Below are 26,057 nucleotides of genomic sequence, written 5' to 3'. Positions count from 1 at the left end.
AAGCGTTCAGAACTTCTGTTCAAGACATGAGCATTTTGTAAAATGTATTATTTTATACAGTAATTGATGCAGGTATGGTTGGGTGGTTAGGAAGGTTGCTTTGCAATCAGATGGTTTCAGGTTCAGGCCCACTATGCAGTACCTTGGACAAATGCCATTGACTACTGTCCTGGGCCAACCAATGCCTTCTGAATGAATTTGGTAGATAGAAACAGTGTGGAAGCCTATCACACACACACACACATCATCATCATCATCGTCGTCGTTTAACATCCACCTTCTGTGCTGGCATGGGTGGGATGGCTTGACAAGAGAAAGGCAAAAGGCCAGTACAGCTTGGCACCAGTCATGTCATAACTCATTTCTACAGCTGAGTGTGTATACATACATACATATATATATATATATATGTATGTATATATATATAAATGTATATATGTATGTATGTATATATATATATATATATGTATGTATATATATAAGTATATATGTATGTATATGTATATATGTATGTATATATATGTATGTATATGTATATATGTATGTATGTATATATATATATATATATATATATATATATATATATATACATACATATATATATATATATATAATATATATATATATACATACATATATACACCCACACAACACAACACACACACGCAGAGAAGACAGCGCATAAATAATTATTTTTGTTTATTGCAGTAAATTTGACTTACACCTGTTGCCAATAGTCGTTAAGGGTTCGTTATTGATAGGTTTACTCAATCAGCCCGTTCGGTGATGAACTTATAACCTTGGACCCTGCCACAAGAATACGCAAAGATTTACTAATTGAAAACATGTTGTCAGACTGGAGTACTAACAGAGAGCTTAGTAAGTATTTCGCCTGGATTAATAATCCCTCGCTAATTACTCTGTTTTACATAGTGGTAAGTAGCTTGTTTACCAACCACATGGTTCCAGGTTCAGTCCCACTGCGTGGCACCTTGGGCAAGTGACTTCTACTGTAGCCTCGGGCCGACCAAAGCCTTGTGAGTGGATTTGGTAGATGGAAACTGAAAGAAGCCTGTCGTATATATGTATATATATATATGTCTGCGGTTCGGCAAAAGAGACCGATAGAATAAGTACTGGGCTTACAAAGAATAAGTCCCAGGGTTGAGTTGCTCGATTAAAGGTGGTGCTCCAGCATGGCCGCAGTCAAATGACTGAAACAAGTAAAAGAGTAAAAGAGTATATATATATATATATATATATTCTTTATTTGTGAATTAAGGCTGCCATTGGTTTCATGTTAAGAAAAGTAGGAAAAAATCCCAGTGTCTTAACAATTTTTCAAGCCATGTGATGCCCTTCCCAGGTAGAGAAAGAAAAAAATAAGGAGAGAGATAGAAAGAGAAAAAGAAAAGAAAGGAAAACAGAAAAAAGAGAGAAAAAAACAAAAGGAAGAGAGAAAGATAGAAAGAAAGAGAGACAGACAATAAAAAAATTGAAGGGGAGAGAGAGAGAAAGAGAGTAAATGTGAAGAAGAGTTGGAAAGGAATACTTACTATCCGAAACAGAAGACAGTCAGTGCGACACCAACAAGCACCTCCACCAAATGTCGTACTGTCGTACTGGTTTTCCTCGGTGACAAAACTCTGCGGAATGGAATACCCAGGAGAAGGGCCACGAGCTGACACACTATAAAATTTATCTGGAAGAAGAAAAGAGAGAGAAAAAGAGGGATTGAATAAGGCATGGATGTTGAGATGACAAGGATTGCTTGGAGGATTTTTAGCCCTTTAGCATTTAAACAAGACATACCCGGCAAAAAGGCAATATTTTGGCCAAATCGGAAACCCCCTTCGGTCACGACACAGACCATGGGATTGCACCTAGAAAGTTACCCTCCTAGACACAAGTCCGGGCGAGGTTGTTTATGGAAGACCAGCAGTCGCCCATGCATACCGGCCTCCCCCTCTCCATGCCACCAGTGTTATCCAAGGGAAAGACAAAGGTCGATACAGCTTGGCACCTGTGACGTAGCAACTCATTTCTACAGCTGAGTGAACTGGAGCAACATGAAATAAAGTGTCTTGCTCAAGAACACAACATGCAGCCCGGTCCGGGATTCGAGCTCACAACCTCACGATCGTAAGGTCGACGCTCTAACCACTGAGCCATGCGAGTTGGAGTATTTGGCCAAATACAAACTGGCTAATTACAGTCTCTTACATGTAAGCTACACTGTCTTACTAAAAGAAAACAATCACATCACCAAAATCTCAAAGCTACAACATAACGTATGACTAATTCAAATCATGGCCCTCCGCCTGACTGGCCCTCGTGCCGGTGGCATGTAAAAGCACCCACTACACTCTCGGAGTGGTTGGCATTAGGAAGGGCATCCAGCTGTAGAAACTCTGCCAGATCAAGATTGGAGCCTGGTGCAGCCATCTGGTTCACCAGTCCTCAGTCAAATCGTCCAACCCATGCTATATTTAAAATTAATTGAAAGAAACACAGAGCATCTCAACAGAAATATGGTAACAAAAGGGTTAAAATATATAATAGAGAAACAATTCTTAACCCTTTTGATACCAACCCAGCTGAAACAATCTCTGACTCTGTAGTACAAATGTCTTGTTTTCAAAAGTTCTGAATTAAAATCTCCCACTAAACCTTAGTCACAATTTATGTTCCAGTTGTAGTGGAAATGGTACACCCCTCTCACGGGACAAGTGGTAAGAACAAGTCACTAAAAACTGAAAAGAGGTCAACCAGTGCAGGGAGTCATGTGTCAGTTGTTGTAGAATGGTTTATACGAGTTCTCAGTTGGAGTTAAGTGCCAGTTACATCTTATAGTCGAGTTTCGAGTAACAGTCAAGGAAGACAGTTCAAATTCGGTGTCTTGCAGAGCTATCGGAAATAGCACAATAGATGAAGTTGTGTATTAACATTCCGGTATAGAAGAGATACACCGTATCCAATACCAGGATATTACCATGGCTACTAGAGTTTATACAATAGCTACAGTCACAACAGTGGCTGCACATCATAACTGTGGGAAGCACCCACATCATAACAGTTCCTAACACTAGCTTAATGAGAACCAAGTTATTTTACTAAATTCTTTGTTATATTTAAAATTAATTGAAAGAAACACAGAGCATCTCAAAGTAAATATGGTAAGAAAAGGGGTTAAAATATATAATAGAGAAACAATTCGTAACCCTTTTGATACCAACCCAGCTGAAACCATCTCAGGGTCTGTAGTACAAATGTCTTGGTTACATAAGTTTTGAATTAAAATCTTCCACCAAACTTTAGTCACAATTTATGTTCCTAACACTAGCTTAATGATAACTAAGTTGTTTTACTAAATTCTTTGTTATAGTTAAAATAATTGAGAGAAACACAGAGCATCTCAACAGAAATATGGTAACAAAAGGGGTTAATTCAAAATGATGTGAATAAATAAACTATCCATTTAACAGAATAATCTGAAAGCTGAGGGGGTTAAAACAATGATGATGATGATGATGATGTTGAAGATGAAAGACATTGTATTTCAACAGACGCATCGTAACAAAAGAGGAATTCAAATTAAAAGCTTTTATCAAAAAATTTCTGTTATGTTCCAAACAGCAGCAAAATAAAGAAGTTGCTTCATTAAATCGTTCGTTATTTTCAGCATTAATTAAAACAAAAGGGAAGCTTATTTAAACAGAAACATAACAACAAAAGTGTTAAAAGAGCGTGGCTGTGTGGTAAGAAGCTTACTTCCCAACCAAATGGTACCGGGTTCAGTCCCACCACGTGGCACCTTGGGCCAGTGTCTCCTACTATAGCCTCAGGCCGACCAAAGCCTTGTGAGTGGATTTGGTAGACGGAAACTGAATAAAGCCTGTCGTGTGTGTGTGTGTATATCCTACCAATTCTTGACAAGTGTTGGTACATTTACATCCCTATAACTTGGCAGTTTGACAAAAGAAATCGATAGAAGAGGTACAGGGCTTTACAAAAAAATAATAAGTACCAGGGGGGTCAATTCATTTGACTAAAAGTCTCCACGATTGTGCCCCAGCATGGCCACAGTGTAATGACTGAAACAAGCGAAAGATAGATAAATAGACGGACAGACAGATGGATGAATGGATGGATGGATGGATGGATACACATATATAAATGGGCTGGGTTTCTCCCCACTTCTTCATCCTCTCTGGTGATTTTAGTGATACAGGCCATCAAAATCTACCTTTGAAGTGCTAGAGTCACGTGTTGAGCACTCTGTTCCACTAACCCCCCACACACACACATCCCCACCTTTTCCCCCATCATAAGCCTCAGAATCAAAGCCAAGTGAAGTCATTCCTACATCAAGACCATTTCTATCAACCTATTTATTTATTTATCACTCTAACCACCCTTCCTTGTGTGCATGCCTGTTTGTCTGTCTGTGTATCTACCTACCTCCATATCCTACCTACCTGCATACCTATCTACCTGTCTTACCTGTACTTGATAGCATAAAGGCTGCATGGGCATATCAGATGCGTCCCAGTTTCAGCAGCTCATGTCTGAGAAAAGTTGCCTGTTGTGCATTAAAGCAGGCAATGCTTAAAGATATCTAAGAGTACATTACAAAACTTCACGAAAGTACTTCAGCAGTAAATATCACCGTTTCTAAAACAAGTAATTTAGCTGTACAGCTGAATATGAAGCAAGCCATCACGATAATGGAAACCTCCTACATGAATACAGTAATAAAAATAGCCTATAGTGGTGAGTGTCTGGGATAAAATTAGGCTACAAAGAGCCTTCCCGATTCATATAGGCTCATAGAGTCGGTTTCCTGGCTCCCAAGGTGTATATAAAAGGGGGTTGAAAAGTTCCTGGTTTTGGGTAAACGAAAATACAGGAGGATCAGTTAATTAGGATTTTATTCAAGATATTCCCCTCCCAGATTCACACACTTATTGCAGCGGTCCTTCAGTTTTTCTAAGCCCTGTAAAAGAACTCAAAAGATTTGGAGGCCCCTAATGACTGATCCTTATTTTTTCACTTTTTTTCTGAACTGTAAAGATAATTTGTGGACATCTTGTTTGTCTTTCTACACATCTATTTATCTATATATATAGTTTAATCCAAACAAGAAAACACAAAAAAACACAACAGCGCGAGGACGTGGAACAAATAAAGTATTATTGGACACTCAGGAAAGAAGGGAAGAAGGAGGGTTTAACGTTTCGAGCGAAGCTCTTCGTTGGAAACAAAGGAGAAGGAAAGATCCCGAGAAGGGAAGACAGAGGAAAATATATATATATATATATAGTTAATCCAAACAAGAAAACACAAAAAAACACAACAACGCGAGGACGTGGAACAAATATAGTATTATTGGACGCTAAGGGAAGAAGGAGGGTTTAACGTTTCGAGCGGAGCTCTTCGTCGGAAACATAGGAGAAGGAAAGATCCAGAGAAGGGAAGACAGAGGGAAAAATTCGCCAACGGTACACACGAGGTCACATTTTGAAATATATATCTATATATCTATGAATGCCTATCTATGTCTATCAATCTCTCTCTTTCTCTTTCTCTACATCTATCAATCTACCTGGCTATCTTGTCTATCAATCAATTCACCTTTCCTTTTGCTATCAATCAGCAAAGTAATTTCTAAGACAAACTTCAACATAAAAACAGACATGCCAATCTAAGCAAGAAACAAAGACGGGTCATTTATCTGAATGAACTTTATAACTGCTTTCAAATTTCCATTACGTTTATGTACTTAAATATTATCATCGTTTATTCCAGTTGAAATTCCACCACCACCACCATAGTCTGACTTTGCTTCTATCATCCTTGGGAGAGGAGAGGGATGAGGGGAGAATGAGATAGATAAGAAGTAGGATGGGGAGAGGGTAGCCGATAACACAAAGAATGACTAAGTGCCATAGATGAATTTGAATATCAAAAGACCTGTAACCTTGTGCCCAGAGGTCATTGCCCCTCCGTGTATGCCTTGCTGTTAAAGCGCTCTGAATGTTTTGCATTCTTGTTCATTAGTTTCTTTGATATGTATATATACATATATCACTGTGATCACCGTGACCGACCAGGCTATCAGATGTTGTTACACATCGCTGGTCACAAAGCGCTTCGCATTGGTTTAGCCTTCAAATGACGCCACCCCGCTGGCTAAGTGAGCAGGCCAACAGAGGAAAGAGTGAGAGAAAGTTGTGGCGAAAGAGTACAGCAGGGGTCGCCACCACCACCATCCTACAGCCAGAGCATCGTGGAGCTTTAGGTGTTTTTGCTCAATAAACATTCACAATGCCCGGTCTGGGAATCGAAACCGCTGCCCTAACCACAGGACCATTGTACCTCCACATATATATATATATAGTTAATCCAAACAAGAAAGCACAAAAAACACAACAACGCGAGGACGTGGAACAAATATAGTATTATTGGACGCTCAGGAAAGAAGGAAAGAAGGAGGGTTTAACGTTTCAAGCGGAGCTCTTCGTCGGAAACATAGGAGAAGGAAAGATCCAGAGAAGGGAAGACAGAGGAAAAAAAATCGCCAACGGTACACACGCGGTCACATTTTGAATATACATATATATATATATAGGTTAGTAGAGTTAGAGGTTGGAATAACCGTCTAAGGGATAAAAATATCCATTATATTACCAGTAAAATTACCCATGTTAACCCTGGGCATACATATGCAAGCATATTATGCTCATAGGATACAGGTAATGACAAAGATAAACATGGCTAAAGTAGAAGACACTTGCCCAAGGTGCCACACAGTGGGTCTGAACCCGGAACCATGTGGTTGGGAAGCAAGCTTCTTACCACACAGCCAAGCCTTTATTCATACATATATATATACTCTTTTACTCTTTTACTTGTTTCAGTCACTTGACTGCGGCCATGCTGGAGCACCGCCTCTAATCGAGCAACTCGACCCCAGGACTTATTCTTTTTGTAAGCCCAGTACTTATTCTATCGGTCTCTTTTTGCCGAACCGCTAAGTAACGGGGACATAAACACACCAGCATCGGTTGTCAAGCAATGCTAGGGGGACAAACACAGACACACAAACATATACACACACACTTATATATATATATACATACATACGACGGGCATCTTTCAGTTTCCGTCTACCAAATCCACTCACAAGGCATTTGGTCGGCCCGAGGCTATAGTAGAAGACACTTGCCCAAGGTGCCAGACAGTGGGACTGAACCCGGAACTATGTGGTTGGTTAGCAAGCTACTTACCACACAGCCACTCCTATTTTTAAACACATATATACATAAACAGACAGGGACATGCATATGATGAGGAATTAAAGTGTGAACCCCCATGCCTCTGCAAAAGTGTGTATGCAAATACGTATTATATAATGATAGCATGGAGGGGCGAATAGATGCTTAAGCAAAGATGCCCTGCTCCACACACACACACAAAGACCCACCACTACCACCCACATATAAACACATGCATTCACTGGTTACCACACCCATAAATAATTATATATATATGGGTATATATGGGTGTGATTTTTAACATGCTGTGCATTGAGCAAAGGTAAAACTGAAACAGTCAAAGGGTGCAAGAGAGAATAGACTTGAATTAGGGGAAGGATGAACAGACGTAGGCGTAGGGGACGGGGGAGAAACAGATGTACACGGGGGGTGGGGGTTTGGCTTTATTCAACGAAACAGACTAATAGTGTAATCACCAAAACGGAGGGAGGTGGGGGGGAGAGCAAAATAAGCCAAACGGCACCCACACCCCCACTCCCCCACCTACCCAGTCATATCCCCCCCCCCCGCTTCTTGCTGCAATCGCTTAATGTAAATAGATGAGTAAAGAAAGAGGACGCCCTGCTTCAGTACAATCTCCCCTCTTCCTTTTCCTCTCCTAATCTTCCTTTTCCTCTATATTCTTTTTTTTAAACTGGTCTTTACTCTTTTACTGTTTTACTCGTTTCAGTCATTTGACTGCGGCCATGCTGGAGCACCGCCTTTAATCGAGCAACTCGACCCCAGGACTTATTCTTTGTAAGCCCAGTACTTATTCTATCGGTCTCTTTTTGCCGAACCGCTAAGTGATGGGGGCGTAAACACACCAGCATCGGTTGTCAAGCAATGCTAGGGGGACAAACACAGACACACAAACACATATATACATATATACGACGGGCTTCTTTCAGTTTCCGTCTACCAAGGCATTGGTCGGCCCAGGGCTATAGCAGAAGACACTTGCCCAAGATGCCACGCAGTGGGACTAAACCCAGAACCATGTGGTTGGTAAACAAGCTACTTACCACACAGCCACTCCTGCGCCTGGTACAAATTTATACGAAAGTGTGCAACATCATCATCATCATTATCAATTCAATTCAATTCAATTCTTATTGGCTCAAAAAGCAAAAGCAAGGCCATGTAGGGGGACATGGAGTTATGTACAGGGAGGGTGGTCATACAAAGAGTTCAGGCCATTTGTGGTCAAGAGAGACTTTGAACCGAGCGGTCATCGGCATTTTCACTATCTCATCCGGCAGCTTTTTCCACGGATCCGCAACCTGGACGGAGAAAGCCCCTCTCCTTTGATTGAGATGAAATCGTTGTAGATAGAGCTTTTCGGAGTGACCCCGCAGCCTACGTTCTGGAGCAGGAGTGAAGAATCATTTAACGTCCCTGTTCCATGCTGGCATGGGTCAGATGGTTTCTTAGGGTCCAATGTGTCCAAGGACTGCATTGTGCTCCGGGGTCTGCTTTGGCATGGTTTTTTTACAGCCTGATGCCCTTCCTGAGTCAACCACTTTACAGTGTGACCCAAGTACTGTTGCACTATTCAGGTGCACCTGCACCCCTAGAGTGCAATAGCACTTAATCCACATTGCACTGTTGAGGTCAGCATGCAGTTCGCAGGACTACGAGCCCTGGGAGTGATGGGGAGAGTAAGTTTCATGCTAGGGGGATTACTATGAGAAGAGTGGGAGGAAGGGGTCATGCGAAGGGACCATCATAGCTACTCACATCTAATAAGAGAGAAGTGACAGAGAGAAAGAGAGAATAATGAAGAGGTGCTGCGATGGACAGGTAACGATAAGGTGTAAGGTGAGTACAGGTGGGCAGGTGGGTGGGTTGCAAGATAATGTGGGGAGGTGAATGAAGGGTGGGTGGGGAAACACTGACAAAATGGATAGGATTGGAGGGGTGGCTGCAACAAGATCTAAGAGCAAGATAAGATGCAGAACAGCGAATAGTACGTGTACGTGTGTGTGTGTGTGTGAGTGTGTGTACTGGTCACATGATGCAGCACACCTCTGATGAGATCCCATTCAAGATCAAAATCTGTTGAAAGCTGTGCTGTTCATTTTTATATACGCATGGCCTACTGGTTAGGGTGGCTGTGTGGTAAGCAGCTTGCTTACCAACCACATGGTTCCAGGTTCAGTCCCACTGTGTGACACCTTGGGCAAGTGTCTTCTACTATATAGCCTTGGGCTGAACAAAGCGTTGCGAATAGTTAAGTTAAGTTAATTTTTTGGCTCAAAAAGCAAAAAGCAAGGCCATGTAGGGGGACATGGAGTTATGTACAGGATGGTGTTCATGCAAAGAGTTCAGGCCATTTCTGGTCAAGAGAGACCTTGAACCGAGCGGTTGTCGGCATCTTCACTATCTCATCCGGCAGCTTATTCCACGGATCCGCAACCCGGACGGAGAAAGCCCCTCTCCTTTGATTGAGATGAAATCGTCGCAGATACAGCTTTTCGGAGTGACCCCGCAGCCGACGTTCTGGAGCAGGCGTGAAGAACAGCTCTTTCGAGAGGTTACACTTTCCGCTTATGATGTTGTGAGCAAGAATGAGATCACCATGGCATCGTCGTTTTTCTAGAGAATAAAGGTCGAGCGTCTTCAGTCTTTCCTCACAAGACAAATGGTAGAAGAAAAGCGACCATCTTTAGTTTCAAGATGAAAGGTGTTCTTCCATCAGGAAAATGCTTGGACACATACAGCAAGGATGACATCCCAAAGGCTGGAGCAGTTTGAATGGAAAACGATGCCCCACCCACCATATTCGCCGGACATTGGTCCATCTGATTATCATTTATTCCGCAGTCTTCAAAATCATTTAGACGGATAAAATATGAATTCTGTAGATGGGGTCAGAACAGTACTGGAAGAGTATTTTTCGTCTTGGACAAGTGAATTTCAGAAGAAGGGCTTTACAAGTCCACCAGATAGATGGAAGAGCATTGTAGAAAACGAAGGAGAGTATATTTTAGATTAAAAAACAAATTTGCTTATATTAATTTTGAAAAATAAAAAAAGTATATAAAAAACGCATTATTTATGGGATGACCCAATAAATATATTAAAGCTAGACAAGGTCGATTTCTTAGAGTATTCTTCCTTTTTTTGGATTTATGTTTTTCAGCATCGCCTTCCTGGCACTTGTGCCGGTGCGCAGGTGACACATAAAAAAAATACACAATATTTTCGTGGCCATTGCCAGTACCACCTGACTGGCCCTCGTGCTGGTGGCACATAAAAGCACCCACTACACTCTCGGAGTGGTTGGCGTTAGGAAGGGCATCCAGCTGTAGAAACTCTGCCAGATTAAGATTGGAGCCTGGTGCAACCAACTAGTTCACCAGTCCTCAGTCAAATTGTCCAACTCATGCCAGCATGGAAAGTGGACGTTAAATGATGATGATGATGATGATATAGATATATATAGATATATATATATACTCTTTTACTTGTTTCAGTCATTTGACTGCGGCCATGCTGGAGCACCGCCTTTAATCAAGCAACTCGACCCCGGTACTTCCGGTACTTATTCTTTTGTAAGCCCAGTACTTATTCTATCAGTCTCTTTTGCCGAACCGCTAAGTAACAGGGACATAAACACACCAGCATCGGTTGTCAAGCAATGCTAGGGGGGCAAACACACACATGCATATATATATACATACATATATACGACGGGCTTCTTTCAGTTTCCGTCTACCAAATCCACTCACAAGGCTTGCCCAAGGTGCCACGCAGTGGGACTGAACCCGGAACCATGTGGTTGGTAAACAAGCTACTTACCACACAGCCACTCCTGCACCTATATATATACACACATATATATATATATACACATCATTGTTACTAGGTTAAACTGTTGTGTGTCCAAATTTGGCTAATTCTTTTATTCTTTTATTCTTTTAGTTGTTTCAGTCGTTTGACTGTGGCCATGCTGGAGCACTGCCTTGAAATGCATTTTTTTCAATATTTAATTTTACTTACAACAGCTGATTCATTTTGTCAAACTATCATATCTCCAGTTGCTCCCGATGCCAAGATATGAAAATTGTCAAAGTGTAGTACAACGGTTTAGCATTTTTCAAAAGTATAGTAAGTTAAGTTAAGTTAATTTTTTGGCTCAAAAGCAAAAAGCAAGGCCATGTAGGGGGACAGGGAGTTATGTACAGGGAGGGTGTTCATGCAAAGAGTTCAGGCCATTTCTGGTCAAGAGAGACTTTGAACTGAGCGGTTGTCGACATCTTTACTATCTCGTCCGGCAGCTTATTCAACGGATAAGTCCCACATACGACAGTTTTTGCCAAAATATTTCTGACTGAAAATATCCTACATGCATGGAGTGTAAGATTTTATGTACCAAACAAAGAATTACTGTTTGACTGAAGCTGTTGCTAATGTAAAAAGAAATGGAACGGTGAAACTATTTTTTGTTATCTGAACATTTTGGACTTATGACACTTTTGCATAATAACAACTATATATATATATATATATATATATATATATATATATATATATATATATATATATATATATATAAGTGCACACACATGTCACAAGCTATGGTATGTATAAGTGCCCATATATACCCATAAACATTCTTACATATATATATATATATATATATATATATATATATATATATATATTGAAGTAGATAAATGAATTATCTTATTACGGATTATTCAAATGATAACCGACACCTGGGTAGCAAAAATCACAACAGAAAAAGCATGGTTGAGATTACAGCCATGGGGCCTAAAATCCGTGCCTTAGTGCGGAAATTTTAAGTTTTATATATTTAGTGTAGGAAGAAATGGAGCTGAACAAAGATTTAACAAAATTCCTTTTTATTATTTTCTACATATGTTTCAAAGGCTGCAAAGTCCCTAATTCGGATTGAATAAGGAGTTCATTTTGCAGCCTTCTCTTCAGGAAAATCCAGGAACTTAATTCTCCAACAAAATGCACAGCATAGACAGTTTGTGCCATTTATTCCAAGGGCTCCTCGTGAGCGTTTGTCGAAAAGCTTGCTGTGCATTTTGTTGGAGAATTAAGTTCCTGGATTTTCCTGAAGAGAAGGCTGCAAAATGGACTCCTTATTCAATCCGAATTATGGACTTTGCAGCTTTTGAAACATATGTAGAAAATAATAAAAAGGAATTTTGTTAAATCTTCGTTCAGCTCCATTTCTTCCTACACTAAATATATATATATATATATATATATACATGGAGAAATGAACATGGAGGCCAACAAAGGAGCCTCTATGTAGATACTCAAACTGTCAGAAATAGCAGTCAAATTACCCTCAGATTATACACGCTGCTACTTTAAACATGAAAGTAAACACATTGAATAATCTAGTTCCTGGTATACACAATGATGGGGGTGGTCACTAGCTGGATTGCCTTGGCTGCCAGATATATCTACAATTACAGACACATGCATAGAGAAATATAAAGAGTAGTGTATACACCCACACCCACACACAGATATATGTATATATATACACACACACATGACTATACATAAATAAATATATACACACCCATATTCCTTTTTTGTGACACCCATTACACTGCCCGATTCATTCTTTGTTTAATTCTCATTTAATTGTATATATTAATTGTTTGTTTACTCATATTGTTGTTTCGTCTCATCTTATTCAATACCCTGACCCCAATGTTTGTTTTGCCTGTCCTCCTATCGACCCCTCTTTTTCTCAACCTTATGGTAAATAAAGAAATACTCTCTCTCTCTCTCTCTCACACACACACAGATAAAACAGACCTTATATCTCCTCTCTTCCTCTCACACACACTATCTCCTCTTTTTCTCTTTCTTTCACACTATCTTCTATCTCTCTCTCTCTCTCTCACTCCCTCATAATATATTCTATCTATTTCTCTCTCTCATCCACAGGCTACATTCTACCTCTCTCTCACACACACTCCCTTTTCCTTCTAACACACTATTACCTCTCTCTCTCTCTCTCCCTCACAGACATTCTGTTTCTTTTTTACATTCTCTCTCTTTTCTTACTACACATCTCTCTCTCTCTCACACACACACACACACACACAATCATCATCATTTCAAAGTCTACTTTCCCATGATCCCATGGCAAAGACAGAATCTGTTGCGGCTGACTTTCTACAGCCAAATGCCCCACCACTGACACCAAACCCCCTCACTTCTTTCCAAATAAGGTAATATTTCCCCACTATTAAACCTGTTTCTACAGAAACAAGGAAACATCCACCCTGTACCTTAAACAAAAAAACAATTACTATCAATTAGCCCTGATCAAACAGACACATAACAGACATTCCAGTTGTGGCTGTCCCATCCCAAATTGCAATGTCCATTGTGTTTGGTTTTTTTTTTTCAATCTTTTACTCTTTTACTTGTTTCAGTTATTTGACTGTGGCCATGCTGGAGCACCACCTTTAGTCGATCAAATCGACCCCAGGTCTTATTCTTTGTAAGCCTAGTACTTATTCTATTGGTCTCTTTTGCCGAACCGCTGAATTACGGGGACATAAACACACCAGCATCGGTTGTCAAGTGATGTTGGTGGGACAAACACAGACACACAAACATACACACACACACACATATATACGAGGGGCTTCTTTCAGTTTCCGTCTACCAAATCCACTCACAAGGCTTTGGTCGGCCCGAGGCTATAGTAGAAGACACTTGCCCAAGGTGCCACGCAGTAGGACTGAACCCAGAACTATGTGATTCGTAAGCAAGCTACATACCATACAGCCACTCCTATGCCCGTGTTTTTTGGTGTTTTGTTTTCTAGAGATGGTTTACATTTTTCTAAGAAATTTAGCTGCTATTTATAGCAGGTCAATGCTTCCTTGTTGTTGTGGTGAATATGTATGATATTAGATTGAAATGTTATCGTGTTCCTGTCTGGTGAGTTGACGTGCTTTAATCCCGCCTGGTATCTTAGTCACGGCTTCCTAACCTTCCTGAATTTAAACACAGATCTCGACATCCATGACAGTAAAATCAGATACGCATAAACATGGTGGGAACAAACTTCTTAATTACACAGTCATGCTTGAGGCAATCATCATCGTTAAATGTCAACTTTCCATGCTGGCATGGGGTGGAAGATTTGACTATATATATATATATATCAGTGGCACGTAAAAAGCAGCATCCGAATCGTGGCCATTGCCAGCCTCGCCTGGCACCTGTGCAGGTGGCACATAAAAAGCACCCACTACACTCACGGAGTGGTTGGCGTTAGGAAGGGCATCCAGCTGTAGAAACACTGCCAGATCAGACTGGAGCCTGGTGCAGTCTTCTGGCTTCCCAGACCCCAGTTGAACCGTCCGACCCATGCTAGCATGGAAAACGGACGTTAAACGATGATGATGATGATATGTAGCATGTAAAATTACCTGTTACAAATGTCTTGTTTTCATAAATTTTGAATTAAAATCTTCCACCAAACCTTAGTCACAATTTATGTTCCTAACACTAGCTCAATGATAACTAAGTTATTTTACTAAATTCTTTGTTATATTTAAAATTAATTGAAAGAAACACAGATCATCTTAACAGAAATATGGTGACAAAAGGGTTAAAATATATAATAGAGAAGCAATTCTTAACCCTTTTGATACCAACCAGGCTGAAACCCTCTGTAGCACAAATGTCTTGTTTTCATAAGTTTTTAATTAAAATCTTCCACAATTTATGCTCCCAACACTAGCTTAATGATAACTAAGTTATTTTACTAAAGTCTTTGTTATAATGATAAACGTCGCCCTTTTCAAGCCTAGCCAGGCTCATGGGCCCAGTTTCCTGGTTTCTGTGGTGTATGTGTTCCCCCCAGCTGGATGGGACGCCAGTCCATCGCAGCGTTACTCAAGAAACAGGAAGAGAGAGTGCAAAAGAGTACAACAAGGGTTGCCACTACCCCCTGCCGGATCCTTGTGGAGCTTTTAGGTGTTTTCGCTCAACAAACACACACAACGCCTGGTCTGGGAATTGAAACCACGATCCTCCGACCTTGAGTCCACTGCCCTAACCACTGGGCCATTGCGCCTCCACAACTCTTTGTTATACTCAAAATTAATTGAAAGAAACACAGAGCAACTCAAAATGAATACAGCTAACGTTAATATTTTAGGCGTAGGAGTGGCTGTGTGGTAAGTAGCTTGCTTACAAACCACATGGTTCCGGGTTCAGTCCCACTGCGTGGCATCTTGGGCAAGTGTCTTCAGCTATAGCCTGGGGCCGACCAAAGCCTTGTGAGTGGATTTGGTAGACGGAAACTGAAAGAAGCCCATCGTATATATGTATATATATATGTATGTGTGTCTGTGTTTGTCCCCCAACATTGCTTGACAACCGATGCTGATGTGTTTATGTCCCTGTAATTTAGCGGTTCGGCAAAAAGAGACCGATAGAATAAGTACTGGGCTTACAAAAAGAATAAGTCCAGGGTTCGATTTGCTCGACTACAGGCGATGCTCCAGCATTGCCACAGTCAAAATGACTGAAACAAGTAAAGGAGTAACAAAAGGGTCAACTGTTTGCAAGGTGTTGCTAGATCATCCACATGCAGCCGTACCAAGAAAGCCATCTGCGACTCTGCTTCCATAAATATGGCACAAAAACAAAAAAACATTAAGCTGGCCACACAACATCTGTTGATTCACACTTTTCAACAGAGAATGTTAAAACCAGTCTTAGTTCAGTTTTTTTTAATGAATATTTGACATTTCATTTAAAAACACTTTGTGAGAAATATGTCATTAGAAAATGGTTCATGACCAATACTTTTGACATTTTTATTATCTTTTTATTGTTTTGTACCACAGGCATATAGCTACAGGCACAGGCATGGTTCAGTCCTACTGCATGGCCCCCCACTGGGCTCAAGTATCTTCTACTATAACCCCATGCCAACCAATGACCTTGTGAATAAAATAGATAGATGGATACTGGGCCTCAGTCCATTGTGTGTGTGTGTGTGTAGTTGAATGAATCAACCCAGTACCATTTTTATTTTTCAAGCCTGGTACTTATTCTATCAGTCTTTTTACCAAACTGCTAAGTCACAGGGATGTAAACTCACCAACACTGGTTGTAAGGTGGTGGTGATGTTGGTGGACTAAGACAAACACATACAAAGATATATACATACAACATCATCATTGTTTAAAGTCCGTTTTCCATGCTAGCATGGGTTGGACAGTTCGACCGGGGTCTGGGAAGACAGGAGGCTGCACCAGGCTCCAGTCTGATCTGGTAGTATTTCTACAGCTAGATGCTCCTCCTAACACTAACCACGCCGGGAGTGTAGTGGGTGCTTTTCTACACGCACGGAGTGGTTGGCATTAGGAAGCGATACATATATACAACAGACTTTTTTCAGTTTCTGTCTACCAAATCCACTCACAAGGCTTTGGTTGGGCCCAGGCTATAGTAGAAAACACTTGCCCAAGGTACCACACAGTGGGACTGAACCCAGAACCATGTGGTTGGGAAGCAAGCTTCTTACCACACACCCACGCCTACACCACTCTCTCTCATATATATATATATGCTTAACTAAACCCTTCCAAGTGGCACCCCAGCATGCTGTAACCATTAACCCCTTTCCACATTCAACATGAAGTCCTGTCCTTCCAGTCTTATCAAGGCAGCCCAGGTGAACGCAGTAAGGCCTGTATCATACCTTCGTATTCTCTCTCATCTAATTTACACCTTGTCGGTCATCTTTCTGACGACCAGCTTGCTGTAGTTGCTTAGGTTCTGCCTATTAGCACTTGACTTATTGATTTTTAACCCAATTATCCGCCGAGGACGTAAATAGATTATGATTTATTGATTATTAGAAAATCGTAATTGCCCGAAACATTTACCTCCGTCGATCTACACAAGCATTAGAAAAGTCACTAAGCTATTTAACACCAATATCATGGCACTATTTTTAACGATCACTTCTCATTTATTATTGTCTAAACTGAAATCAATTGGAAATTATTGTGTAGTATTAGATCGTGTTGCCAAATATCACCAGTTCTGCTGGATGGAATATCCAAAATCTATGTTCTTAAAGCAACACAGACGTTTATTATTTAAGAAGTTATAATGAGAATCTTGTATAAATTTGCATTAATTTCTCTTAACCTACCTGGATCCTGCTCCATGGTTTATGACACATCCTTCCTGTTTTAGCCCTTGAACCCTTTCGTTACCGTATTTATTTTGAGATCCTCTGTGTTTCTTCCAATTAATTTTAAATATCAAAAAAAATTAATAAAATAACTTAATTATCATTGAGCTAGTGTTAGGATCATAAAATGTGACTAATGTCATAAAATGTGACTAAGGTTTGGTGGAAGATTTTGATAAAAAACTTATGAAAACAAGACATTTGCATTACAGAGCCTGAGGTGATTTCAGCTGGGTTGGTAACAAAAGGGTTGAACAAACCATATCCAGCCCAAATTTTCTACCTGTTTTGTGGGTTCAAACCTATTTCTTTATTACCCACAAGGGGCTAAACACAGAGGGGACAAACAAGGACCGACATAGGTATTAAGTCGATTACATCGACCCCAGTGCGTAACTGGTACTTAATTTATCGACCCCGAAAGGATGAAAGGCAAAGTCGACCTCGGCGGAATTTGAACTCACAACGTAACGCAGACGAAATACTGCTAAGCATTTCGCCCGGCGTGCTAACGTTTCTGCCAGCTCGCCGCCTTATGTGGGTTCAAACCAGCTAGATCTGGCTTCTCACACCTGCCCTACAATATGATGTTCCCATAAACAAATACATCTTCCTGATCTCAAAGTTACAAGATAATGCCAGATTAATTCAAACCAATGTGAATAAATAAGCTTTACATTTGACAGAGTAATCTGAAAGCTAAAGGATTAAAGTGATCTCAATTGAAACCTTGCATCATCATCATTGTTTAATATCCGCTTTCCATGCTCGCATGGGTTGGACAGTTTGTCTGAAGACTAGCGAACCAGATGGCTGCACCAGGCTCCAATCTTGATCTGGCAAAGTTTCTACAGCAGGATGCCCTTCCTAACGCCAACCACTCCGAGAGTGTAGTGGGTGCTTTTACGTGCGACCGACATTAGGGCCAGTCAGGTAGTTCTGGTAATGACCATGCTCAAAAGGTGTTTTTACGTGCTACCTGCATGGGAGCCAGTCTGGCGGCACTGGCAAAGACCACGCTCGAATGTTGCTTTCCACGTGCCACCGGCACAAGTGCCGGTAAGGCAATGCTGGCAAAGGGGTCGTTAGGTAAAAAAAAACAGTTGAGAGTCGCTGATCTAGCATAAAGCCCCCTCTTCTCTGATGTAGCCCCACTCAGCCAAAAGGGATCTGAGGTGCACAGTGGTCTTGCTGTTGCTGCTGGCATGAAAACAGGCACCCAGTACAGTTTACAAAGTGGTTGGCCTTAAGAAGGGCATCCAGTGAGGGGAAGCTTGACAAAAGCAGACGTCAGAGCACAGCGCAGCCCTTCGGACATGTTTAGGTCCTTGTCAAGCAGTCCAACCCATGCCCGTATGGAAGATGGACATGAAAATAGGAGGAGGAGGAGAGGGAAGATGGGAAAAGGAGGTGGAAGGAGATATTTGCAGACCACTGCCATAACCCTGAAAACATACACTATGCAACCACATTACTTTCCACCACCACCCTACGTGCTTATGTCCATATATATATACATATATATATATATGTGTGTGTGTGTATATGTATATGTATATATATATATATATATACACATACACACACATTTGTATTGTATGAATATGACATAGGTGACAAGTGAGTGACAACTGGATGAGGGAAAATCACAAAATGAGTTGGTGGTGTCGGTGGGTAGAAGCAAAAGAGAGAAAGAGAGAGAGAGAGAGTTGTTAGGTAAAAAAAAAGAGAAGCCATGTCTAATGTGTCGACAAGTGCATCACACTGTATTTGACAACAAGTACATAGGTTTTGTCTATGGAGATGTCCTCATTGCTTTAACAGCAGGGCATATGTGTGTGTGTATGTGTGTGTATATGATTAATCAAAAAAAAAACGGAGAGAAAAAAACAACGCGAGGACATGGTACATGCGAAGTATTAATCAGAAGCTCAGGGAAGTGGGTACTAACACAAAGATGATGATGACAATGATGATGATGATGACAATCTTCAAGTGGTCACAACAGAGATGCATCTCAGAACTCTGTGCCCGGGTCCTCCGTCCCTTATTATCTGCGGCTGGTCCTTAATTTCATGTTGTATGTCTACACCAGTGTTTCTCAACCCTTTTACCCTTGCGTAACCCTTAAAAGAAATTACATGTCTCAAGGGAACCCCTAACCAATAATATGTTGTGCATGCACAGTAATATTACAATCATGAAATTAGCATTAGCTTATCTCACGGAACGCCTAGGAACCTTCCGCAGAACCCAGGGTTCCGGGGAACCCCGGTTGAGAAATGCTGGTCTATACCAATAAACACCAATCCAGCCAACTCCTCTTTGTTTTGCAGGTGTTTAGTTCCCATAGAAACAGTTGACGTACAGCTTAATCTTTTTTTCATCAGAAGTGCTCCGTAAACTTTCAAGTCTGCATTGTCAGATGGTTTCAAGTTAATCTGTTTAATACAGGCGTACGTCCACATAATACACTGGTTAGTATACATTATATATATATATATACATACATATATACATACATATATACATATGTGTGTGAGTGTGTGTATGTATACACGTGTGTATGTGTGTTATTAACCTGTTGGTACACTTCCAACTTCAAGAAATCAATGAGCAACAACTATACAAAAACAAAAGCTATTGTGTTTGGCAGAGCAAAGATTGTGATGATGATGATGATGATGGTAATAATAATAATAATAATAATAATACTAATAATGATAATAATAGCAGTAGTAGTAGGAGTAGTAAATAACAATAACATCTATAACTAAAATAAATTAGTCAATGTCTAAAATATGTAAAATTAATAACATTAACGCCAATAATAATAACAATGATGAGAGGGAGGAGGAGAAAGGCAATAATAATAATAATAATAATAATAATGAACAAGAACAAGAGCACTCAGAGAGTGCAAACCTCCGCCAAGGCAACATCAATGTCCTCTCAACAATTAGCTGGAAATGATTTTTAAAATGAGAATATCTGAAATAAACTCAACTGCTCTCACAAACGAGAATATTAAAAATGAACCCAACTGTTTTCAGAGATTAAGTAAAAAACAGGAAAGATAATCTAGAATCCTTGTCTGGTACCGGATCGATCCCAAATTCTAATCAGTTCGTGCCAGTCACGAGGTCAAACATCCCTGAAAGTTTCATCCGAATTCATCCAGCGGTTCTTGAGATATCTTGTCCATGGACAAACAAGCAAACAAACAAATACCTGTGAAAATAATACCTCCGCCTTCGCTAAGGCAGAGGTTAATAATAATAACCCTTTTCTATTATAGGCACAAGGCCTAAAGTTTGGGGGAAGGGGACAGTCATCACATCAACACCAGTTGTCAAGTGGTGTTGAGAGACAAACAGACACACAAACACATGTTTAGACTCAGTCTCTTGGGAAGGGGTAGTAAGTGGATTTTGATGAACCAAGTAAATAACCCTTTCTTCTATAGGCACAAGCCTGAGAGTTTAGGGGACAGGGACCAGCCAATTAGATCGATCCCAGTGCTTGACTGGTACTTAATTTATCAACCCTGAAACGATGAAAGGCAAAGTCGACCATGGCAGTATTTGAACTCAGAATGTAAAGACGGACATCTGGTGTGCTAACGATTCTACCAGCTCAACGCCTTCAATTAATCAAGCAATAACAACACCAATCAGTTTAATAGTGATCATGGGCTGCAAACAGGACAGTGGAGTCGGAGTCAAAAACAATTAAGGGGAAGCTACAGCTGGAGTCAGTAAAACTATACCAACTCCGACTCACAATGTCTTTATCTCCTTATATAAAAAGCTGAAGTTGTCTGTGTATGGCAGGTTTGGTAGCCTTCAAAAACACTATCCCCTCCGAGACCCTGCGGCGCAAGTCGACCAAAATTGAGAGTATGATAGAAGAAGGCTTGCTCTTCCTTCCATAGAAGAAAAAATTCAAATCGGACCATGTTAGCACCAAATATTATTTACATCAAAAAGGTGCTTTTTTTCTATGAAAATCCTTATTTTTTTTTACGATTTTTGGACTGCTGTGTCGCCACTTTTCAGTGTATTTCAACCAGAAAAATGTTCACTTAAAGAGAATAACAAGCTACATAATGCAAAATGTTTACTTTTCAAAAATTCCAATTCTAAAGGGTCGAAACAAAACTGAGCAACGCCGGGTGATACTGTAAGTTCTTTAATATAAACCATTTATGACATAGAGGCCTACCAAAAGTACAAGAGTATGCATATGCTTTATGAGACATGTAGACCACAATTACTTAATTACATAAAGAGGAGTCAGAGGTGCCAACAGCAGAGGAGTCGGAGTCAAAGTTTTTTGTTTCGACTCCACAGCCCTGGCTGCAAATGTGAATAAAGGCCCAGGGCAGGGGACAAATTTTACAGCATGAGATTAAATATATATATATGCTGCACCATCACCGTGGTTCCATTAAATAGCTTCCTAAACATACTCTCAAATATCATCATCATCAACAACATCATTCATCCTCATCATCCTCCCTCTCCCCTCGCTGTATCCAATTATCCAAATATAGCAATGTCACCGTCCTGTTTTTCCAGACGCTGAAGGTTGTTCTTTGCTAATTGTTTGTTTGTGTTCTGATTTTGGTTAGCAATGGAACGCTGGTCTTGTAGAACGGAGGAAACTGGGTCAACAGGAAATGAAAAAACAAAGAAATGTGGACAAGCATGGCTGTGTGGTAAGATGCCTGATCCCCACCACATGGTTCTGAGTTCAGTCCCACAGCATGGCACCTTGGGCTAGTGTTTTCTACTATAGCCTCAGGCCAACCAAAGCCCTGCGAGTGAATTTAGTAGATGGAAACTGAAAGAAGCCCATCATGTGTGTATAAATATATATATATATATATACACATACATATATATATACATGCATACATATATATACACATACATATATATATACATGCATACATACATATACATATATATACATGCATACATACATATACATATATATATACATGCATACATACATATACATATATATATACATGCATACATACATATACATGCATACATACATATACATATATATATACATGCATACATACATATACATATATATATACATGCATACATATACATATATATATACATGCATACATACATATACATATATATATACATGCATACATACATATACATATATATACATGCATACATACATATACATACATATACATGCATACATACATACATATACATGCATACATACATACATACATATACATGCATACATACATACATATACATGCATACATACATATACATACATGCATACATACATATACATATATATACATGCATACATACACATATATATACATGCATACATACATACATATATATACATGCATACATACATACATATATATACATGCATACATACATACATATATATACATGCATACATACATACATATATATACATGCATACATACATACATACATATATATATATATATATCTCTTATTATAAAAGGCAGATTTTATCTGCCTCCCTTTGGGAGTTATACAAATCTACAATATAGGATTTCTTCAATTACAATTTACCTAGCATTTTTGAGAGTACAATGCATCGCGTCATGCCAGGTCCAGTTTTTAAAATTTAAACTCCAATTAAGCAAAATTTACAGAAAACTCACATTCTGGTGTGTGTGTCAAATGCTTTTCTTAGTCTGGTTTACACCACACGCAAACGCACACACACAGTGGGCAACGAATAAAATGATAGTAATTCACTTACTGTAGTGAGTGATTCTTTCACTCTGCCTCCCACTTCCTCTTTCAACACATAGACACGCAAATATATAAATAAAATTGTAAGCTAACGTGCGTGTGTGTGAGTGTGTGTGTGTGTGTGCGCGTGTGTGTGTGTGTGCGTGAGTGTGTGACAGGAAAGTTTTTTACGACGAATATAACACCTATATCCAAGTGGCAGAAAGATAAGACAGTAAGGTGTGATTTGAGGGAGATTTGGCTGCTATTTCTACCATGTCTAGCTGCCATGTAGGGGTCTCCCTCATAGGCTCATACATACATATATACATAGATAAGACAGTAAGGTGTGATTTGGGGGAAATTTGGCTGCTATTTCTACCAGGTCTAGCTACCATGTAGAGGTCCCCCTCATTGGCTCATATATATATACATACATAAGACAGTAAGGTGTGATTTGAGGGAGATTTGGCTGCTGTTTCTACCAGGTCTGTTAGGCCTTCTCATGTAAACTCAAGCTTTCTCATGCCTTGAACATAAGACCAAAGCAGAGAATGTATTCTTTTATTCTTCTGCTTATTCCAACCATTGGTCTGTGGCCATGCTGGGGCAATGCCTTGAAAAATTGTAGTTTAATGAATCAACTCCAGTTTTATTTTTGTAAGCATTGTACTTATTCTGTTTCCTTTGTCAAACCACTAGGTGACAGGGATGTAAACAAACCAACATTCGTTGTCAAGCAGTGGTGGAGGACAATCACAAGCACAGACACGCACACACACACACACATACATGCATACACATATACACACATACATACATATATATATATGTGTGTATATATATAGTGCAGCGTGGAAGGTGTTTATAAGCCATTTAAGAAACACACAAAAACCGTTAGATTCACTTCAACATTTAAATTTAATTTGCCAAAATATTTTCGTCGCTTTCAGACCGCGACCTGTTCACTGACAAAAATATCGTGCTAACAGGTCGCGGTCTCAAAGCGACGAAAATATTTTGACAAATTAAATTTAAATGTTGAAGTGAATCTAACGGTTTTTGTGTGTTTCTTAAATGGCTTATAAACACCTTCAACGCTGCAACTGTTTTCGTTCCAGCACACGATCTCAGATCAAGTCACTTGCTATGCAAGTACATCTCTGTAACTATATATATATATATATATATATATATATATATATGTATATTGGTAAAAACAGTAAGATAACAAAAGAAAGAAAGAGACCTCAATATTATGTAAATAGAGGAAATCTTTATATATAAAAGTGAGGTTGTGTGTCTGTCTCCTACGATTTAGATTCCTAACTACTCCCACATTTTGCGGTGCAGTTTAACCAAAAGCGGGTATCTTATAGTCGTGATTCATATCAAGACCGTCTGGGTATTAGCGCGCGTCTACGATGAGTCTACGATTTAAAAAAAATTTACCATCAATTTTTCCCATTTTTAATCCATTTTTGACATATATAAGAGAAGTAACTCTCTAAAATTATTATTAAATCTCAGAACGTAAAAAGCTACAGTAACACCCCTCCCCCTTTATGGTTAGCCATATTGAGATGGCTATTATACTTTACATCTCTAAAAATGCTTATATAATTATTTCCTTACAAACCGAGCAACGCCGGGTGATACTGCTAGTATATATATATATATATATATATATATACATATATATATATATATATATATATATATATATATATATATATATACATGCATACATACATACATATATATATATATATATATATAACATGCATACATACATACATATATATATATATATATATATACATGCATCATACATACATATATATATATATATAATATAATATATATACATGCATACATACATACATATATTATATATATATATATATATACATGCATACTACATACATATATATATATATATATATACATGCATACATACATATATATATATACATACATATACATGCTTACATACATACATATATATATATATATATATATATACACACACATGCATGAGATTATATATATATGAATAAATAAATGGAGTTTAACGCAGGTGTAAATCAAATATTTTTCCGTGTTAATTGTTAACAAGGTAAAAATACACTCATCTATTTATATGTGTATATATATATGCCACACCATCACCATGGTTCCATTAAATAGCTGCCTAAACGTACTCTTGTTGGCATCCAACCACCGAGCTGAGCATCACCAGTTGTCGTAAAGAATCCACTTTTTATTGCAAGTCACAATCTGGTCGAGAAATGGGTCATTCTTGTTGCATAAAAGAAGGAAAGACAACACTTCAAAACGGCCTTTTTTTTGGTTGTCATTCAATTCGTGTGGCACCCATTTCTCAAGTTTTTTTTGTTTTTCCAATCTCTTTCAAGTGGTTTGAAATTGTCATATACATTACATCTAATGGTTGTGCTATCAATGCTGAACTGTACTGCAAGCAACTTGATTGTGTCTACAATGCACTGGTTGAAAAGGACCCAAGAATTGTTCATCGAAAACGTGCTTTGTTTCAACAAGACAATGCAAAGCCACATACCACCAGAAAGACCAGCAACTGGATTGAAGAATTAGGCGATGTGGATGCTCTGCTGCATCCAGCCTATAGTCCAGACCTTGCTCCACCTGATTACGGTCTCTTCCGATCAATGCAGCACTTTATGAAAGGTCACCGATTTGAATCATTCGATGAAGTTGAAG

The 26,057-nt window shown here is 39.3% G+C and overlaps 1 protein-coding gene across 1 annotated transcript in view; it reads right to left on the bottom strand.

Annotated features, from left to right (window-relative positions):
• LOC115223916 (membrane-bound O-acyltransferase domain-containing protein 2) overlaps window positions 1–26,057 on the bottom strand; it is a 56,272-nt gene that overhangs the window by 17,906 nt on the left and 12,309 nt on the right. Inside the window, exon 2 of the mRNA XM_029794648.2 lies at window positions 1,557–1,702. Within this exon, the coding sequence (XP_029650508.1) occupies window positions 1,557–1,702 (146 nt within the window). The remainder of the gene's footprint in view (window positions 1–1,556; window positions 1,703–26,057) is intronic.

This window comes from Octopus sinensis, linkage group LG24 (assembly GCF_006345805.1).
Source record: "Octopus sinensis linkage group LG24, ASM634580v1, whole genome shotgun sequence".
Lineage (NCBI taxonomy): Eukaryota > Metazoa > Mollusca > Cephalopoda > Octopoda > Octopodidae > Octopus > Octopus sinensis.
This window is presented reverse-complemented; position numbering and strand designations above follow the sequence as displayed.